The sequence below is a fragment of the Macrotis lagotis genome, chromosome 2, assembly GCF_037893015.1.
Source record: "Macrotis lagotis isolate mMagLag1 chromosome 2, bilby.v1.9.chrom.fasta, whole genome shotgun sequence".
Classification (NCBI taxonomy): domain Eukaryota; kingdom Metazoa; phylum Chordata; class Mammalia; order Peramelemorphia; family Peramelidae; genus Macrotis; species Macrotis lagotis.
In genome coordinates, this window is record NC_133659.1 from 266,312,458 (window position 1) to 266,331,025 (window position 18,568).

At 35.0% G+C, this 18,568-nt stretch overlaps 2 protein-coding genes across 5 annotated transcripts in view; one reads left to right on the forward strand and one right to left on the reverse strand.

Annotated features, from left to right (window-relative positions):
* Positions 1–18,568, forward strand: part of KCNMB4 (potassium calcium-activated channel subfamily M regulatory beta subunit 4) — a 171,076-nt gene that overhangs the window by 122,433 nt on the left and 30,075 nt on the right. The gene's annotated exons all lie outside the window — the stretch shown is intronic.
* Positions 2,858–18,568, reverse strand: part of PTPRB (protein tyrosine phosphatase receptor type B) — a 159,532-nt gene continuing 143,821 nt past the window's right edge. For both annotated transcript variants that reach the window (XM_074226144.1, XM_074226145.1), the window contains 3 exons: positions 17,709–17,844; positions 11,396–11,516; positions 2,858–8,997 (listed from right to left, as the gene is read on the reverse strand). In XM_074226144.1, the coding sequence (XP_074082245.1) occupies positions 8,975–8,997; positions 11,396–11,516; positions 17,709–17,844 (280 nt within the window). In that variant the 3' untranslated portion in view covers positions 2,858–8,974. The remainder of the gene's footprint in view (positions 8,998–11,395; positions 11,517–17,708; positions 17,845–18,568) is intronic.

Sequence of the window (18,568 nt, forward strand, 5' to 3'; positions counted from 1 at the left end):
TTTGATCTTCCATAGGAAACAGACCTAGTAGTCATGTTCTCATTTGTAAAATGAGGATTCAATAGTCTCCAAGTTTTATTCCAGCTATAAATATCTGATCCTTTAATCCTATAATTCTTTCAGTTCTAAACACAGGCTGCTAGGATCCTCTCATCTCTGTATTTAGAATAACAGCAGCAGGTACAGCAATAAGAATTTGTAAATGTACATAGGGAAGAGGGATGGATGTACCTGGGGCAAAGGTACCACCATTAGGGCTGTCCTTAATGGGAAACTGGGATAGCTAGCTTTCTTGCTTGCCATCCATTCTCAATTTAAAGAACTATTAAGAATATCATGACTTACTGAGACAAAAGATCTTTTAAAAATGCCATCTTGGGGGAAGCTAGGTGATATAGTGGATGGAGCACCACCCTTGGAGTCAAGAATACCTGAATTCAAATCTGGCCTCAGACACTTAATAATTGCCTAGCTGTGTGACCTTGGGCAAGTCACTCAACCTCATTGTCTTTAATAAATAAAAATTGAAAAAATAAAAATGATATCCTTGACTAACCTGTGCTATGTAGTATTAAGTTGTAAGTTCCATAAGGCAAATATCTTATCTTTTTTGCCTTTATATACAGCTAGAAGAGTCTCCTGCACATAGTAGGTAGACAAAACGTCAAATGAATGTAGATAAATATAATTTATTATATATGCATACATGTATATATAAATGAGGTAAATATAAATGTGGTAAATAATCAACTATGTGAAGAAATACCTTATACTGTTATGAGATACAAAATTAAAATAATGAGCAATAACCATGCAAAATGCTGAGTTTCATTCCAATCTGAGTATTTTAAGAACTGAGATAATCAGTGTGTATTACTTCTGCTAAATAGTTTTCATATTGTTTGTACTTTGCTATGTCTCTAGAATATTTATTTACATTCCAACTCCCATGAAATAATGGAAAGAGTGTGAGGTCTAGAGGCAACATTCTTTGTTTGAATCTCGACTCAGCTACTTGCTTATTGGAAAATTCTGGGCAAGTTATTTTATTGAGTTGAAAATTTCTAATTTGTAAACTGAGGGGGATGGACTAGATGACCCGTTCTCCTGACTCTATGTTTCTGTGGGCCTATTATACCAAAGGATACATAGCATAGCAGAAACATTTTTTCTATTTAAAATATATGGACTATAGTTTGAATTCTGTAGCTTATTGCAATGAGGACATTAATCTTACCATTTACCACTTTTCTACTATGCAAATATGAACCATTGTGGGGCAGCCAGGTGGTGCAATGTAGAGAGTGATGGACCTGGAGTCAGGAAGGCTCATCTTCATGAGTTCAAATATGACCTCAGATGCTCATTAGCTGTGTGATTCTGGGCTGGTCACTTTACCCTGTTGGTCTAATTTTTTTTCATCTGTAAAATGGGCTGGAGAAGGCCATGGCAAAGCACTCCAACATCTTTCCCAAGAAAATCTCAGATGGGATCATGAAGAGTAATCATACATGACTGAACAGTGATAGGACAGCAGCATGAACAATTGTGATCTTACTATTAAGTAATAAATTAAATTAAAGTAATTAAAGTAAAAAATTAAGTAATTAAGTAAGTAATTATCTCAATTTTTTCCTTTCAGTCAGTCAGCTATTTTTAGGTTTTAATTTCTTTAAGTTTGAATTTAACAAACACCAAATAAAACAAGCATTTTATATACAAAGTAGAACAGAAAAAGAAGTCATGTAGAGCTTGTTTTTTCTTTTCCTGTATCAAATACATGTGACATGTAACTTTCCTCTTCTCTTTACCTCTGTTTCCTAAATTAATTGTATTCAAAGGCTGAATTATTTTCAGTCATTCCAACTCTTTGTGACCCCATTTGGGGTTTTCTTGGCAAGAATACTGGAATGATTTGCTGTTTCAGATGAGAAAACTGAGACAAACAGGGTAAAATGACTTGCCCAGGTCACATAGCTATTAAATATCTAAGTCCATTTTTGAACTCAAGATGATGAGTTTCCCTGACTCCAGTCCAGTGCTATATTCACTATAACACCTGAATGACATTCAAAGGTTGGAATCAATAACTGTCTATTTCCTGGAATTAGCCCTTAAACATTTTTGAAAGATGATTTCAATTTAATATGCTTATTTTCAAGTAAGTTTGAATGTGTAGACTCAGCATCATATTTTTATTTCAAATGTCAAGGCTCTCCTGAGTAAATTATGGAAAAATGAGATATTGTGAAGAATGACACCAATCTTTTATCTAAAATACAGAAAGGCAAAGGGCAAAATTATCATTCAGGAACATAGGCACAGATACTCTTTGCCAAATATCACTGATTGTGCTAGTGATGTGTAAGTGTCTTTCAGGAGATGCAGAGAGATCTTGTTCAGAAAGATACTTCTGGAATTGAAGCTGCTGAAGCTGACAAAGCCTTGTCGATTTGAGATGACATTTTGGCTACTAATGAGCTAAAAACAACAAATCTATGCACAGAGCATCCACGTCTGGTTTTATCATATGTACATCACTGGAGGCATCCAACTTCACACATACAGGCTTAAAGGTTACGACAACAGTGGTTGGTGATGCTAATGCATTCTGAAGATGTTCTCATTTAAAAAACAGACTCTTCTGATCTTTAACCTGAACCATAGGGTTTCCCAAATCCATAATGCAGAAAAATGAAAAAAAGGAAATGGAAGACAGGACCACCTTCTTTAATGAACCATGGATTTATTCCTTATATACTGAGAAAATGCATAAAATATACTCACAGTTTTGTTGACTGCAGTTACCAAATATAAAAATATACTTAACAAATATATATATATATATATATATATATATATATATATATATATAACTTAAATCAACAGCACTAATATAGTTCTGTGCTCAAACAGAGTTTGTTAAGAACACTATTGAGAGTACATAATATAACATGAGGATAATAGTAGGGTCTATGGCCACTCTTAATTACCAGATGTATAGGAATAATATGTCATTTCAAAAATAACTTGCCCAGAATCTTCCAATAAGCAAGTAGCTGAGTCGAGATTCAAATAATAATAATAATATGTCATTTCAAAAGCCATTAAAAATAAGTGCTCTATTATAGAACAAATTAAGTTCAGTCACCTGATGTACTCATGGGGTATCTTTACATTTCCAATAAACCAAAGAAAAGTTAAAATCATCCATGAGATTTAATGTTAATGTACACTGTACATTAATGTACAAAACTATACCCAGTGGACATATTCATTCATCAAGTATACATTTAGCATCTACTATATGAAGGGCATCAGATTTGACACTATTATGGGGAATCAAAAAATTGTGAAAGAGCACACTTTTCCTTCATATTGTTTACAATCTTCATATCTCAGGTAACAGTTTAAGTCAAACATCTTTTTGGAATTTCATCCTCCCCCATTTCACTAACATGGCTCTTAGATGTGTTTATAACTATTTCACTTTGTTCACCTGCCCCCCTCTTAAAGGTCACTGATATCTTTTTTATTCCAAAGAGGAATTTGCAAACTAGAAATGAAGATGATCAGTACTTCTTTAATTGGCAAAGTCTGTTGAAGGTTTTCTTAAAATAGTTTGTGGAATGGATAGATATGGCCAACTCTGATATAGAAACTCTTGAAGTCACAAAGCATTTCACAGTAAGTTATTCAAGAACATCCATCACCAGCACTATCAAAATGTAATGTGAATGTATAAAAGAAAGCTTTGTTTATATTGGGAGAATGGTGATTCCTAAGAGATGTTATTTAAAGACATGAATTGGGGATCATGAAATTCTAGGAAGGATTTGCCAATCACGTTTAAACTACATAAATAATCACAGCAGCAGAAATTACATTTGTCTGACATTGTTCACAGTATGACTTATTCTGTTTTGCATAATTTATTTTAGTATTCTATGTTATAGGAAGACTTTCTAAAGCATTGACATATGGGTTATAAAAAAGAGATTCAGCAAAACTGGCAATAGCCCTTTTATTCCTTTTGCATAAATTGCTATTCTTAAGAGCATTAAGTAACATTGTCTTCACTTAATGGGAGTATCTTTACAAATATGTATGCAGACACATACATACACAAATGAAATAAAATCATCTTAACAAAAATATATTGAAAACATTTGTTTTCCCTTTGGATTCTCCCTACAAGTCAAGTGTGTTATCTTCAAATGAAATATTTTCATTGGCTGGAAACATTTTTTAGAGTGGAACAGATTCCTACAATCAAGGCTGCATCAAAAGTTATATTCAAAAGCAATGAAAATAGCCAAGTGATTCTGAAAACTATTTAGCATGACAAACCAAGAGGTCAATTTGGTTGAATAGTGATCAGTATGACAGAAAAAGTAATGAGTCAAACCAATTGTTTGATCAAATTGATTTGTTGACTGGTTAAGCTACTTTATTCATCTAACCACCTGTCAATCCATTCAATATTTATTAGGTATTGATGACATAGAATACCACATGAGAGATGCAAAGATAAATAAAACAAAAAGTTTTAGGAGCACACTATTTTTTACAGCCTTGAATAGGTTTAACTAGAAACTTTAAGTTGCAGAGAAGGTGCCAAATTGCATTGACAGAGGGAGTTAACTCTCCTGAGAATTCCCTCTACCACTGAAATCACAGTTCAGGTCTTTATTCTTATTCATAATAATAAAGGAAGGAGTATCTTTTAGTGGAAATAGGTAAACTTTTTTTTTTTGAAAAACAGCTTGACTGAGAAAAAAAATTTTCCTCTGCTTACATACTCTAGTTAATTATGATTCTGCTTTTCAAAAGTCTTCACCACCTTTAAATAGATGGCATCAGAGAAGGACTTTTGAGATATGAGACCAGAATATCACCTTCCATGACTTTTCAAGAACATTTATTATCACTTTCAGAGAAGATGCCCAGGCCTTTCATCTATAAGAAGGTCCAGTTATTTCAATGCAACTGAGTCTTATTAGGAAAGTATCTCTTAACTGTTAATCTAAAGAGGGGTACCTGAAAACTCTAAACACAGGTTGCTTTATTTTAAAGAAATTGGTTAACACTTTCTCATCAGATAAAGTTCTTCCATTTGTGGAGGGGCATGAATATCAATAACCCCAGATCTGGATGCTTAATTGGAGACAAAGGATGCAGTTTCAAATTCTCCCCCCTGATGTTTACCTTAGCCTACAGATCAAATAGAATATGTACTTAAGCTAAGAGGAATTGTGAGACATTTGTTAAAACCATGGATAAGTCATTTCACCTTTATTGGCTAGGAGTTTTTGTATGAGAGATTCATAGCCTGGAGTTCACAAATTTTCTCCCAGGGAACCCTTTGATGGATTTCAGAGGGTTCATGAATTTGTTTCTAAAAATATTTTGAGAACTCTAGTTCAATAGAATTGATTTTCTTTGTAATCCTATGCATTCTATTTTACATGTTTATAAACATTATTCTGAGAAGCAGCCCCAAGGCTTCTCCAGAATGCAAGACTTAAGAACCCCTTGCCCTAGACTGATGACAATGCAAATTGGCCACCATCCAAAGAAGTACAACAGGATGATAAAATGAGAAATAAGAGTCTTGATTTAATGAAAAATTAAAGGAGCTAATTATAGTTGGGATAAATGATTACTAAGATGCTGCATGATAGTCTCCTAACATTTGATAGCTGGGAAGCACCGGGATGCAGTGATTACAAACAGTGCATAAACAGGCAGGTGCAGGAATACCAAGAGAGGCAATGGATTACTTATGATAAGAACATAATGAACCTTAATGAAAATACATAAAATTGGACTGAGTATCAAGGAAATATATATATATATATATATGTATATACATATATATATATATATATTACAAAACATCAACTAGAGGATGCATTTAGTATCTTCAGAGGAGTAGTGAAGTATTTGTTGCTAGGGAAATTTAAATTTAGACAGGTATATTGGGAAAAAATATATTTCATTTTTTTATGGCTAGCCTAAAGGAACCCAATTGTCCTGCCTTCAGCTATCAAAACTCTCTTTCTACATCATAGATCTCACTCAACATCTGAGCTTTATTTGCCATCACAGACTGGAGGTGGAGGGAAATATATGATTTTAATTCTTCATTTATACTTCTTCTCCAGGCTCAGATGACTTGGTATCGAGCTATTAGCAGACTTTTCAGGGTTCTGGCTTTTATGAGGTTGCAGCTATATCAGACTGGTATTCTGTTTCACTATCTTAAACTTAAATGAAAGACAAATTTTCTTTGGAAAAACATTATTTTTAAAAGCGATGGATTCTGGGGGCGGCTAGGTGGCACAGTGGATAAAGCACCGGCCCTTGAGTCAGCAGTACTTGGGTTCAAGTCCGGTCTCAGACACTTAATAATTACCTAGCCGTGTGGCCTTGGGCAAGCCACTTAGCCCCATTTGCCTTGCAAAAAACAAACCCTAAAAAAAGTGATGGATTCTTCATATTAATTGGAATATTCAATTTATAGAAAAATCATTGTCTTTCCATTCATTAATTTATTTTAGTAAAAATACTAGATTAGAGGTACCACAGTAAAATAGAAAATAGGCCCATCTTAAGTGTCAGGAAAACCTGCTTCTGCCAGATACCTACTGGATTGATGATGGCAAATCACTTAACCTCTTAGCTGCTGAGGCAACTTTCCTAAACTAGGAGATTACAGATGAATTTGGGAATCCGAATAGGTAAAGGGAGTGCCAAGATGAAATCACAAGTTTGCAATAAAAAAGTTAAAGATATCAGATTATAGCCTTCTTTCAAAAACATAAACACTAGAGTACCAGGAAAACTCATCTTCCTGAATTCAGCTATGGCTTCAGACACTGTGTGACCCTAGTGAATCACTTCACCCCATTTGTCTCAGTTTCCTCATAAAATGAGCTGGAGAAGAAAATGGCAATCCCCTGCAGTATTATTTTTTTCTGCCAAGAAAACCCCAAATGGGACATGACTGAAATGACTCAGCATCAACAATATCAGTTAGTGGCTCAAAACATTCTGCTTTAAAAACTTTGAGCTCTCTTGTTTGTTACCTATTCCTCTGTCTCTTTTCACTTACTCTCATTTACTCATACTTTCTTTCTTCCTTATTTCCCATTATCCTGATACAGTGTCACAGTATAATGCAACCTTAAATATAGACCAACAAAAATTGAATTGTGAAATCTCTATAACCCTATGTTAATAGAACCCTTAATCTTTTCATTCATTCTGATATTTATCTGATTGCTCTCTCCTTTGTTGCCAATTTGTTGCCTGACATGAACTACAAATTACTTTGGAGGACTTTTTTCCTAGCTGTGTGTCCATTTATATAAATAGGGTCTTCTATTTTCATGGAACACTTTGACAATTTTACATATGTAAATTTGACAAACTAGAGGGCAGGTACACACAAATGCATCTGTGAATATAGCGGAAACTCCACCAAATCTCTTCAGAGATAGAGACAGACAGACAGACATACACATGCACAATGAAAGAGTGGGAAGGAAGGATGGGAAAAAAAGAGGAAGAGAGATAGTTGGGGGAGGGGGGGAGGGAGAGAGAGAGAATTGGTCTCATAATCCTGGTACAATTGCTTTTTTTTTCATTTTATAGGTGTTGCAGCAAAAATAAGAAGGAATTATGCAAACCTAGGTTATGTACTTTGTATATTATGTAGAGATAACTTCACCCTATAAAATAGACCTCTATTTTATTTGTTATTGTATTATTCTGCTTCATTTGGATTGCACAGTACATAAGGCATCATTATTTGGTATTCAAGTGTCATTGAGAATTATACACTAAACATGGTACTTATGGTCATTCCTATGAAAAGTTGGTAGCAGGTCTTAAGTCTCAAATATGACTCTCTTCCTCTTTCCCTCATCCCCCATTATGACATTGTTTACTGGGGAAAATAAGAATGAATTGACATCATTCTGATTTAAAACACCTTTTCCAGGAATATAACTCTCTAAAAATCAGAGGACTACTTGGAAAACATGAACAAAATAGATAAAAGGAGTTGCCTGTTGATAGTCACCCCTTATACTCACATTTTTTTGTGTAGCTACCCACTGTTATCTATAAATTCAAGAGGAAATTGCTCCCAGTAGTGTGTACTATTGTTTCATGCCACTGTGGTCACTGAGTTTTCAGGAAATGGGTTATTGCAGACATTTTTATTTATATGTGGAATTCTGCTTTTGCTCAGAGCAGATACCATTAAAAATCTTCAATATTTTGGATTAAGACTCTCTCTATAAATGAGTCTTTATCTTTGCACAGACACTGAAATGTCCATTGGGGAATTATTAGGGAGAGTCAGGGGAGCCATAGCCCACTGATGGAAGGGTTCTGTTGATGCTCCCTATTTGGTAGTTAAGATGCTAGGAATGCATCAGCTTGATCAATCTTCTCATCTAATAATTCTCATTATATAGTCTTGGATTTAGATGGCTTGAGTGTACAGTTTTTCTCTTAGGCTACCAAGCTCTATAAGATTTTTTTCTAATTCTTTGAATATCAAACAAGTGAAGGATACCCCCCCCCCCCAAAGATTGCCCCTGGTCACTAAGGGACAATGAAAAAGTCAACAGAGACATTCCACCAATGTTCCTGTCATACAGGTTAAAACCATTTATGTAGAACAATTAAAAAAAAACTTTTAAGATGGAAAAATAGTATTATCTGAAGCTTAATATTAAACACTGTGAAAAATACATATTTACAGAAGAATATCACAAAATACATATTATATACAATAATAACTATTACACTTAAATTACATAGATTCTTTTAAAATTTACTAGGCTAATAAATTATACACAAATAAACAGAAATATCTGGCACCTCTCAATGATTTGGAGTTTAACAAAAAAAATCACACAGTGAATAGGGTTGATCCAAAGAGATATCTGCTACATTCTTAATGTCTTGAATAGACAGCATCTGAAAAGAAGATGACAAATTGTTATTAGAGTAGGTAGCAGTTAGTTTTGTTATTTTTTCCTCCATGAAAATTAAGAGCTGTTTAAGAAAAAAAGAATGACTGGAACAATTTAGTGGCCTTATGCTTGGTAGATGGGTACATTTCCTTTTACAGCCTGGTTTTTAGAACAAAAGTGTGATGATAACAGAGAGGGCTAGACCTAAAGTCGGGAAGACATGGTTTGAATTCTGCCTCTGATACTTGCCATATGACCACAAATAAATAACTCAATCTTTTTGAGCTTCATCTGTAAAATGGGAATGATTTTTTAAAATTGTTTAAATTTTTTTAAAAATCATAAAAAACCTATTTCATAGGTTTGCTGAAATATCAAATAAGATTATATATATATATATATATATATATATATATGTATATGTCCACATTTTTAACATAACCCAGATTAGCCCAGGGAGTCCCCAAAATCTTAGTGCAGTAGCAATTAAAAAGGATGCTCTAATTCATAAAGAGCAAAAGGATGCTTTAATTTACTTAGCAGATCTCCCTAGTCATTTATGTTTTTATACACCGTTAATTATTTATGTTCCTATTAAAGTTCTGAAGTGATGCCACACTAAAGCTGTCAATACTCAGAGGTTATGGTACTAGAGTAAACATGCCTCCTACTATGCCTCAAGGACTTAAAAAACAAGTTAGTGGAAGACTGTGAGTCGGTCTGTCCAGATAATTGTGGAGTCATGTTCTCCTCAGTAGAGTATAGGCTTCTAAAGGACATTTCCTTTCTGTTATCGTGTCCCTCAAAGCATGGCTCATAGTAGGCACAACAAATATTTGTTGAATTGTGGAATTACCAAAAGGTTGGGCGGAAGATGTTACCTAGGAAGGGAGAAGTGGGATACAGAAAACTACTCATGAAAAACTACTTATGAGTGAGAGAATACACAGAGGAGAAATCAAAAACATTCAATGTCATATCCTTTGAAAAGTCAATCAGAAATGGTGGTGGCATAGTTCTGATACTAATCTATAAATCAATGAATACATATTTTATTTTTAATAAAATCTAAAAACAGTTTTTCCTTCCTTCCTTCCTTTCTTCCTTCCTTCCTTCCTTCTTTCCTTCCTTCCATCCAGTGAAATATATTGATCTCTAGCTCATTTTTACAGACACATTCCAGTCCAAGGAAGAACACTTTCAAGTTCCATACCACCTCCTGAAGTTAGCCTTAGACAAATTTGTGATGGAGACAAAGAGAATGTGTGACCTACACATTCCTGTAACTACTGCTCTGTGTCTCCATCTTTAATATAAATACCCATCTCTTCATCCCTCAATACCCTACTACTTATCTGTTCCCCCTCTCTTCAGGCTCTCCCAGTTGTCCATTGATACAGAGTTTCTTACAACCACATCTCCCCCACCACCTACTAACAATTAAAACATATCCTCTCTGTGTCCAATGGCAAGGCTCTCTTTGCCTTTCAAGGCATCACTAAAGAAAGCTATATTAAAATGTCAATGGGAAAAAAAGCAAGGAAAAAAGAAATTTTGATAGTGGCCCCTGGGTTGGTATAGTGGTTAGTCAAGAAGACCAAGGTTCAATTCCTCTGACACATACTGCTTCTGTGACCCTAAGTAAGACATTTAATTTCCTTGTGCTGGGCAATTCTCTTAAGATTATAAATTGTTGAGAAAGTGCTGACCTACATTGAGAGAGGGAATTTCCTCATATGAGTATTTCCTTTAACAATTAAATTACTGGCCAGGTCCCCAACCCATCCTGTCTCCCCGAAGTGCAAAAAAGATAACATCATGGAAATGCATGATTGGAAATAGAGATGTATTCCTCATTTAGTAAGAACGAACAGCACCATATGGGAGTTTTGTTGCAACCCACAATATGTTAAAAGACCTAGAACAGGTCTTTTTAACTTGAAATCTATGGAGAGAGTTCCCAGGCTCCATAAACCTGAATGAGGGGGAAAATCATTCTTTTCACTAACCTTTTACTGAAATTTAGAATTTCTATTAATCATTTAAAAATATTATTGTGAGAATAGACTTCACCAGACTGCCTAAGAGATCCATGTCACCAAAAGAGTGAAGATTCTCTGATCTAAAAGATAACCTTCCAGTGTGTTTAAGTAGATCCTCTTGGGGAGGCCTGAAGGAATGACTTATACAGTAGCTGATAATATGAAAATGAATTCTAATTTGTGGAGGATGTGGATGAGAAGAATGGATGAGATGGGTGAAATCAACTGGATACAGAAAAATAATGTGTGTGTGTGTGTGTGTGTGTGTGTGTGTGTGTGTGTGTGTGTGTGATGAGACACACAAGAGCGATAAGACTCTGAAATGGAAGTCATAAACAATCCTTGAAATTAGGACCCTACCTCTGTGATACTCTGGATTCACATTTTCATAGATTGGAAATAAAGGGTTTTCTTGTTCACTACGAAGCTTCCTGGCTCTTAGGACATCTCTCACACATTGATGTAAATATACATACTGGCACTGTAAAAGAAAAAAAAAAACAAGGAAACATGTCAAAGAGGAGGTCAAACTTGGAGAAACAGATAAAATTCTCAGATCATTGATGGTGGCAGTTTTTTTTTTTTTACGGAAAGAGGTGTGCCTATGGAAATGCATTCATGGGGTTACAGATCTAGAATTAGAAAAAACCTCTGGGATGATGTAGTTCAACTCCCTAGTTTAAAATAAATGAGAAAACTTAGATCTCTGATTCCAAGTCTAGCACCATTCTCGACTTGAAAGTATTTCTGTTACTGTCATATTGATGGGGATTAAAAAAATGCTTTTTGACTCATATGTCTGAGTAAGTATAGAAAATCCACTGGAATTATGAGAAACTGTGAAATTCTCTTCCAGAATACACACTCAGCTCTATGGGAGTTTTATGTTTGGTTCCTGGCTGGAAGTTGGCCTCACTTTCCTTATCATTTCATAAGTCAGACCTCAGTACAATAATTAGCTCAGGATGTTTTTCTAACAAATCATTCACAAAGTCATAGGCATTCATTTTAATTATAACACCGTGCATTTCCTCTTCCAAATCACTTTTCGCCTGGGATGCGTGCTTCATTACCCACTCTGCCTAGAAATTAGAGGAGGGAATTTCACAGAAAACAGTTTTTAGCATATGATGGCCTCCTGTTGCTAATCTGAGCTCTTCTCCACCCAATCCCTCCCCCAATTCTGAAGTTACAGAATGACTTTACTTTTAAAAAAAAGGATGATTCATATTTTTAATTCTATATAGGAAACTGAGTTACCCTGTGCTACCAAAGTCACCTGTGAATGAAACTGGTAACTCTATAGACCATCAATATTGACCTTTCTTAAAGGGGGAGCTGTAAGGAATAAGGGTAACTACATAGATGGTATGCTTGACCTTGAATCAGAAAGACTCATCTTCTGAGCTCAAATCTGATTTCAGACAGTTTCCTCACCAAAAATGAGTGGACAAGGTAATGGCAAACCACTTCAGTGTCTTTCCCAAGAAACTCCCAAATAGGTTCACAAAGAGTCAGACATGACTGAAAAAAATCACTCAACAGCAAGTAGGAAAATACACCAAAGTGCTTTGTCTTAAATATAAACTCTTCTCCTGAGAATGTACCTTGAAAAAGGATACCTACTGAAACATTCTTTAGGCTATACTTCCCATCTATTCTTAATTGAAAAACTTGAATAACTAAAGATGAAATATATCTCTTAGAAACATTTTTTCTTGCCCTGACTGCCCAGATAAGCTTTTGGTGTTAGCCACCCAGATAGAGGGCTTGGAACAGCAGGTGACATAGTGAATGCTGAACATGTAGTAAGAAGGACCCGAGTTTAAATCTAATCAGATACTTTTTAGTTATATGATCCTTGACAGTTATTTGATTTCAAATGAAAAATGGGAGTCATGACCAGAACCTACTTTGCAGGGTATTGTCAGTAAAATGAGATAATATCTGTTCAGCACCTAACCAGTGCCTAGAAGATATAAAAAATAGTTAAGTTACTCACTCTTCTTTTTTCTGAAGGAATATTTGACTCTTCCTGCCCCTCCTCACATAAAAATAGAAGGTCTTCATTATGTTTTAGACACCACCATTTGATCAAATCTCTTTACCTTTCTTGGTTTCTCTTGATTTTCGGTTTGTTTTTCAAAGTTCCCATTCCTTTTCATTAGAAATGCCTGGAAGTCTTTGATTCTCATAAAGTCCCCCCCCCAATCCCAACAAAACAAACATACAAAAAAACAAACTGGGCAAGTTTATTTTTGGTTTTGAGCCTTTGCCTTTTGAATTCTGGAAGGGTACATCCTAAGTTTCTTCTTTTCCAACATTTTGTTGTATGATCTCAATACTGATTCTTTGGCACTGAAACTCTTTCCTGACATACTTTCTTTGAATTGGATGCTTTGTAGTTGGACTGTAATATTCCTGGGAGGTTTCAATTTGGGGTTTCTTTCAGAGGGATGATCAGTGAATTTTTTTCTATTTTTCACTTAGCTCTCTGATCATATTAAGTTTGGTGAGCTTTAAGGATTTTTTTGAAATATAGTATGTAGACTTTTAAAAATTCAATTATGGTTTTCAGGGAGTTTGATGATTCTTAATATCTCTTGTTATTTCTTAAAGAGTTCTATTCACTCGATTTTATTGTCAGGGAGTCAATGAATTAGTAAAGTTTTTCTACCTTTCTAATAAAGCTATTTATTTTCCTTTCAGTTATTTTCCCTTTTGAATTCAAGTTTCATTTATCATTTCACTTTCTATTTCTTCTAGCCATTTTCATAGAGATTATGACCAAGACATTATTTTTGTTTGTTTGCTTGTTTTTCTCTTGTTTTGTTTGTAGTTGTGAAGTTTACTCTCTTCTATGTTATCTTAAATTCTCTTAACTCAAGGTATTTTTTCAATGTTTAGGATTTTCTTTTCTTTACTCCTACTTCTTCCCTTTGGGACTAGATTGAGACTTTGTATGAAACTGGTGTCTTCTGGCAATTTTGGATTGATTGGATACTCTCTATAATTTAAGTGCCAAACTCATTGGTGTGGCTGGCACTTAGGTCCTACCTTCCACACCAATCCTGGCATCTTTTTTCAGGTTCTTAGTTGTACATTGGAGGTCAGTCTCAATTAGCCTCAGTTTCCTTCTTCCACAACCTACAATTGTAAGCCTTTTCAGCTTTTGCTTTGGGGCCTTGATTGACCCAAGTGAGATAATGGAGATCATGCTGGAGAAATCCTCCAGGCTCCTGATATAGATTCTCACCTATGAATTGACCTCCTTGTACTCTAAAGAATATATTACTGGATCTTTTCTCCCTTCAAAATGACTTATGGGGCTTGGTTCTATCCCATTTTTCTGTTCTGATAGATCAGGGCTAGGATTTGACTTCAGGATCCCCATTAAATGAGCACAAGTTACCTTGAAACTTCCCAGTCAGAGTAATGCCTCTCCAGAATCCCTTGGTTTTTGACTCTTTTGTTTTATTTTATGCAGTTTGGGACTAGATAGAGGAGCTTTCCCCCCCCATTTTTTCTCTATTATTGCTCTGGACCTTTTTATATATTTGCTACAGTTTATATAGGAGAGCTGGGTTCCTTTATGAACTTTTACATTATCAACTTAACTGGAAGTCCAATAGTGACATCTTAGTAACATGATGAGAATTTGTCAGTGCCTAAATTCCCCCAGTTATGAATGCTATATGTTTTTCTTACTGTGTTCCCTCTACACATGCCTCTCCATTAGAATAGACAAAAGGGCCAAGAAAAATGGAAGAGAGGGATTCATTGCTATATATGGAAAATTTACTTCTTGTTTGGGCCACATTTTCTCTTGGTTACAATGGATAACAAAGAAAGATGACTGGAGGGAAGGCAAACAATTCTCAGTACATGAGCCATTCACATTAGAGGCTATATTCTCAGGGCAAGAATCTAGGATATGACAAAGAACCTTCCAATGTTTGTCAAACCAGATGACTTCTCTCTATTTCTGGAATTCATGTGGGAATAAATGATGCTGTGAGAATGTAATCTTTAGCAATGCTTTCTAGATTAAAAGTTAGAGGCAAGAAACTGAAGACTTTAGGAGCCCAGGAGGAGTTTCTACAACTGCAACCTAACAAAGACAGGCTCAGATGGAAAAGTGATCAGTTGATTAAGAAGGAAGCCTTCAGAATAGGATCTGTATTTCTGAACCATAGTTTACAATTTAGAAATTACAGGCTAGGGATAGAGTGTACCTAAAAATGACTGCCAAGTATTTGCCTGGAGTCTTGCAAATGTAATTGAAAGGGATTTTAACTTAAAAGAAAGAGAGAAAGAGAAAACTGTAAATATCCAAGCCAGCTATCTTAAAAGTGTCTCTACAACATAGGAAGAAGAATGGCAGTTGAGATGCCAAAATGTTTACAGGAGATAAAATCAAGAAAGGAGTCATCAATAAGAGTCACGTTCTCAGATTTGTCTATAAATAAATGTACTAAGTATGGGGAAAATCTAAGTAAATCAACGAACCTCATGCAAGGAGGAAAGATTAGCCTCATATTTATCACTGAGACTTGGTGGGATGAAACCCAGGAGAGGACTATTATTCTAGAAGGGTAGATTTATTAAAAATAAACAGGCTAGGGTATAGGTAGGAAATCTAGTAGCACTGTCTATCAATATAAATGAAGAAATCCAGGAACCTGGCAGGAATAGGGAAAAGGAAGCATGATGATAATCAATAATTTCAGAAACAGAAGCCATATTGTTATTGTAGTATAATACAGGCCTCATAAACAGAAATCAGAAATAAATGAAATTTAAGAAACATAAATTTGGAATAAGAGAATGGTAGATATTTGGATGAGTGGCTAGGGAAGTTTCAAATATCCAAGTAATAATCCATCTTCTGGAGCAAAGGACATTTCTTGACTTTCTTTCATTATAATTTCTACCTTTTTTTTAGGTTTTTGCAAGGCAATGGGGTTAAGTGGCTTGCCCAAGGTCACACAGCTAGGTGATTATTAAGTGTCTGAGGCCGGATTTGAACTCAGTTACTCCTGACTCTAGGGCCGGTGCTCTATCCACTGTGCCACCTCTAATTTCTACTTTCAAAAGCAGAAAAAATAATGAACAGAACTGGATTTGAAGAAATCAGTTACTGGCATGGAAATGCCTGGGACCATCAGTGGGAGCCCCGCCTCCATCTTAAAATGTCTGGGAGAGGATAGGAAATTGTATCATGGTTTGACAAGTACCTCAGATTTTAAGTGAACAGATTTTAAAGGGCCTTAGAGAAAGGATACATAAGTAGACTTTCATGCATTTTAATTTTACACAGGTAAGTCAACAAAAGAAAGATAAGTTCTCAAAAATGAAATCCTAAGTGTACAATTCCATTGAGGAGAAAAAGAAGAGAGGGGTTCTAAAGAGATTGTGACTATGCAGGGAGATCATCAAACAAACAACTTAGTATTTAAAAAATAGAGATATGGACCAAAGATAGGAAAGAAAGGGCAGGCAATAAAGAGTGGATTCAAAAGCAAGACATGGGGTTATTAAAATAATATGAAGAGTGCTAAAACCTAGAATAAGCTGAGAATGACCAGGAATAAAACTAAATATAATAAAAAGGTTTTCTTTTAGTAATATTGGTGAAAAGAAGGGACCAGAACATTCTTCTAAGGTGGATAAAACAATGATAACAGATGACAAAGAGACACCTGATGTCAGAGCTATTCAACTTTTATTTTGTGCCAGTTTTTTTTTCTCCCAAGAAGCATGATCTTTGAACTGGAATGGACAAAACAAAAATGACTAATGGGGATTGAAAGACAAGATAGGTAGAGAAAAGAGTAAGAGAACATCTAGGTATCACTGATTGGATAGAATAGTCTAGAGTTAAGAAGACCTGCTATCAAGTTTGGCCTCAGTTATGTACTTAGCTATCTGGGCAAGTCAATTAATCCTTTGGCCTCCGTTTTCTCATCTGTAAAATGTGGATAATAATAGCACCTACCTCCCAGGGTCATCATGAGGATAAAATGAGATAATGTTTCTAAAGTACATAGTACATAGTAGTTGCTATATAAATGTTAGTTTTTATTAACATTGTTGTTCTTTCTGGCAGATTATAACTGTAGTTTATGCTGGCTCTTGTTTAGCTTAAATCTTTAGTTTTATACAAATTTTATGTCTGTACATATATGTACATATATTTCTTTTATGTATGGGAAATAAATACTTGTCTCATCTTTGTCTTACATAACAAGGTAATGTAATATATTGCATATATTTTACTCTATCCACTGCCCAATATAAGTAACTTCTCTTTTCCATGTTAAGTTCCAGGTCTAAAATTGAGAGATCTCTTAGTGGAGGAGGGAGTGAGGGAGAGTGTTCTACCCCTTGGGGTCTAGCAGTGGTTATCAATGTTTGACACACATATTGAATGGATAAATAATACATTCTAAACAATCTATAATCTCTTTTTCACAAATCATAGATTAAAAATAATCAATTTTCTGCTTTCTATCATATGACATATAGAAGCAGCTAGATAGGACGAGTATTATCCAGTGTCCAAAAGTTTTGAACCTGAAAAAGAACCATTCCCAAAATGCAGTTCTCTGTTTCATAGTTTTATCTTTCTTCTTAATCCATTGAAATACATAGCTTAACTCTAGCCTCTTACCTCTGTCTGGACCATATGAACCCTGTGAAGTCTGAGATCATGAACTGCTCCATAAATGTCCACAGAGTCCTTGGAGTCTAGTTGTTGCAGGATGCGATCCAGTGCAATGAAGGTTCCTGTCCTACCAACACCAGCACTGAAAAAGATGGACAATAGATCTATTGGAAAATTTTTAATCTATGCCTTCATTAAAAATACAACTTTTATTTTATTTTATTTTTTAGTTAACAAGCATTTATTCTCTGCCTCTCTGCCTCTCTCTCTCTCTCTCTCTCTCTCTCTCTCTCTCTCTCTCTCTCTCTCCTCCCTACTTTAAGAAAAAGAATAAAATCTAACAAATGAACATAGTCGAACAAATCAAAATCCTGAATTGACCAAGTCTCAGTTTGCATCTTGAGATTATCACCCCATGTGCTTGCTATAGTATTTTTGTCCTTACTATTTCTGGGAATCATTTTGGTTATCTTGTGTGAGTTTTTATCGATTTGAATAGACCTTCCCCTTAGGGGGAATTACTTAATCCTAGTTCAGCAATAATTATCCAACAACAAACACATTCTTCAGAAGCTAAAATGTTTTTTAGTTTCTCATAGGACTATGTATTTAGAGACGGAAGGGATTTTTTGAGGTGATCCAGTCTATAAACTCTCATTTTACAAATAAGGAAAGAGGAACAGGTAGATAAAGTGGCTTGAATGATAAGGTCACACAGACAATAAATGGAAAAGATAGAATGTGAGCCCAAGTCTTCTGTTTTACAATTGGAAAGGACTTCAAAGGTCACATAGGTCAAAGTCAAAATTCTGACTTTGTATATAAAACAGACTCAGAATGGTCAAGTGTGTCACTTAATTTCATAG